Source organism: Merops nubicus, unplaced genomic scaffold (assembly GCF_000691845.1).
Source record: "Merops nubicus isolate BGI_N331 unplaced genomic scaffold, ASM69184v1 Scaffold26401, whole genome shotgun sequence".
Lineage (NCBI taxonomy): Eukaryota > Metazoa > Chordata > Aves > Coraciiformes > Meropidae > Merops > Merops nubicus.
The window spans coordinates 1-2,905 of record NW_008589358.1 but is presented as its reverse complement, the minus strand read 5'-3'; the positions used below and the strand labels follow the sequence as shown (position 1 = coordinate 2,905).

The 2,905-nt window shown below is 49.4% G+C and overlaps 1 protein-coding gene across 1 annotated transcript; it reads right to left on the bottom strand.

Moving 5' to 3' along the window:
• Positions 1–1,667: 1,667 nt before the first annotated feature.
• Positions 1,668–2,905, bottom strand: LOC103781863 (tropomyosin alpha-1 chain-like; the record flags this gene model as incomplete). Its single annotated transcript, XM_008949586.1, has 2 exons — positions 2,696–2,905; positions 1,668–1,793 (listed from the first exon to the last, which is right to left on the bottom strand). Coding segments are annotated over exons 1-2 (240 nt in total), but the record flags the coding sequence as incomplete, so codon positions are not given.

Sequence of the window (2,905 nt, the reverse complement as noted above, 5' to 3'; positions counted from 1 at the left end):
TCCCTGCCAGTGACTTCTTCCTAAGGCTTGGAACAATCCAAACTGGCAGGGCAAATACTAGGTCAGCTGCAATGCCCCAAAGATACTCCGTACCATCAAGAAACACAGACGTCCTTAGAACGTCAGACATACTCTGTGCATACCACTAAATATAGCATTTACCTTGATGAAAACATGCCAGATACTTGCCTACCCTTTGCCTGAGGGATGACTCCAAATAAAATTCCCTTCAACTAGCTTCCAAAGGCTGTTTTCCAGCAAAGGAAAACCGCACTGGGATTGGTCGGGAAGATCTTTCATTTCAAAAAGGGAATCTAGTAGCATTTCTCCTGACTTCATCCTAGACGAGCTATTTCCAAATACTCTGCATACTTTTCCTTATAAGGAATATCTCCCCTGGATCTACATGCGGTTCCTTTGAACAAGTTAAGTAAACGCCCTGCAAGGAAGCTGCCTCTCATCTATGCAGCCATACACAGCAGACGACAGACATCTGATGCGCGTTATACAGAGAACCCCTCTCCCGTCCTATGCACGCTTATGTTTAAGTTCTTGAGTTCCCTTTCAAAGCTATACAACTTAATTGCCACATTGAAGTTAAACCTTTTTTATCCTTTGTTCATTTTAGAAGTAAAACAAAATAAAATCATGTTGTCCCTCCCTCATGCAAAGTTGGTTTTGGTAACGTTTCCCCTGAAATACTTTGCTTGTTTCATCTGTGGCAACTCTTCTTTTTATTATGGCTCTGAGGTTAATTTTTAAAGCCAAGTTATAGGAAAAGGATGGTCACTGCTTTGGAAATAATGTGGTTTCACCTAAACCTGTAATTCAGACCTGAGGTTGACCCAGAGAGAACTGGAGTGTACAGCAGCAGCCATAGAGATCTGGACCTTAACAAATTCACCATGGCTCCATGCATGCAATACATTAAATGCATGTCAGGGGCAGACAGGTGGGTTGGATGAGGGCCTGAGACAGGCACAAGCTCTTAAATTATTACCATATAAAGTGCTGAGCTATATATATCTCCCAGCTTGCGCTCAAGATCCCTGTCCTCTGGACTGCAGACCTAGCAAGTATCATCTTCCTGACAATCTTCTCTCAGACAAGACTGAACTTTTCTTTTACAAGTGAAACAGTTCCAGTGATTTCCAAGGAAAAAAAAAATCTAGCAGAGGAAGTTTTATCTCCTCTTTTATGAGCCAAACCAGTATCTAGCAATACTTCTAACACATGCATGCCTAGGAACAGGTCTCTTGAAGACAGAACTAGCAGCCCTTGCTCTTCTGGATCTCCCTCTCCTGGAGCTACTTGCTATTAACTGATTCTGCTTCACTATCACGATAGTGTTGTTCCAGCCTGAGCCATTTTCCCCATCGCCTGAACAGACAATCCACCCTTTCTTTACTTTTCACGTCTAGACTGACAAGTACGCATGAAAAGGACATGTCAAGTGAGCACAAACCAAATCAAATGCCTCTGATAGCGTGCAAACCTCATGCAAGGAGACAGTGCTGTGTTTCCCACGGCCCTGCCTAGGAGCTGCCTGGACCCTGCCCTCAGCAAAGCTTTGATGCGCTGCTTGGTAGGAGTCCTGGCTGTCCTGTGCAGAGGGAATGTGTGGTTTCCGTACTGGGGTGGTGGTGAAAGGGATTGGGGTAACTTACATCTGTGGCCTTTTTGTCAGCCAGTTCCAACTTTTCCTGTGCATCTTTAAGGGACTCGGAGTATTTGTCCAGCTCATCCTCAGTGCCCTTCAGCTTCTTTTGTAGAGCCACCAGCTCGTCCTCCAGCTGTGATACGGGTGGAAAGTGGTGGAGAGGGGAGGGCGGGCAGGAAAAGGTGCAGCAGGCAACGTGATCGTGCAATGGGAGAAGTGCGAGTGCAGAAGAGACAGAAAAAGACAGAGGGAGAGAGAGAGAGAGAAGGAGAGACAGTTAGATTCTCTTTGATTGTGGCAAGGGCACGATACCTTGGCAGCATTCTCCTCTGCGGAGAGGAGGCTATCCTCAGACTTGTGTAGCTCTTCCAGCACTTGGTCCCTTGCATCCTCCGTCACATGCAATTGCTTTTCCAATTGCACAATGTCATCCTCTAACTAGGTGCACAAGAGGAAATACAATGCACAAATATGTTTCTCCCTGGGCTTAGAAAAGCACGAAATTAATCACTCTCCGTCCCTCCCTCCTCCTTCAGGATCTCCCAGAAAAATGCAACCAATATGGCCCCCTCCCCCAGTCGAATAAAGTTCCAGGTGTAAAGGAGAGGTGTTGGAGGCCAGGAAAATGGGACGCATACGGGGGGGCGGGGAAGGGGGGCACTGACATGGGAGAAGTTTGCTGGGTGGTGCTGGAGAAAGCAAACACAGCTTTAATGCGTTGCTAACCAGGTGCCTCAGGCAGCCTCATACGGCCGTGCCCCCATGACAAAGGCTATGCGGCTCCCCCAGGGCCCCCAGTCCCCAGCTGGGGTGCCAGGGGCGGGGGAACGACCTCCTTTCGGGCCCCAGGGAACCTCCAGCCAAGGGCTGCCAGGGTGAAGCTCTGCCTTAGGAAAAGTTAAACCAGTCCTGCGGAGGGGAGAGGAATGCAACAAGTTACACTGGGAGAGCGGGAGGGAGTGAGAGGGAGAGAGAGTAGTCGCCTAGGAAGAAAGGAGCCCCAGAGCTGGCCGCGCCTGGGCCCTTGGTGCAGACCTGCTTGCTTCTTTCCTCCGCTGCCTTCTTGTCCGCTTCGGCTTGCTCGGCTCTGTCCAAGGCGTTCTCCTTGTCCAGTTTCAGCATCTGCATCTTCTTCTTGATGGCATCCATGGCGGCGGTGGGCTAGGGCGCGTCCCCGCGCGAACTGCACCCGAAAGCTGAACCTGGAAAGCTGCGGGACAGCCCCGAGTCGAGACCAAGCGACGG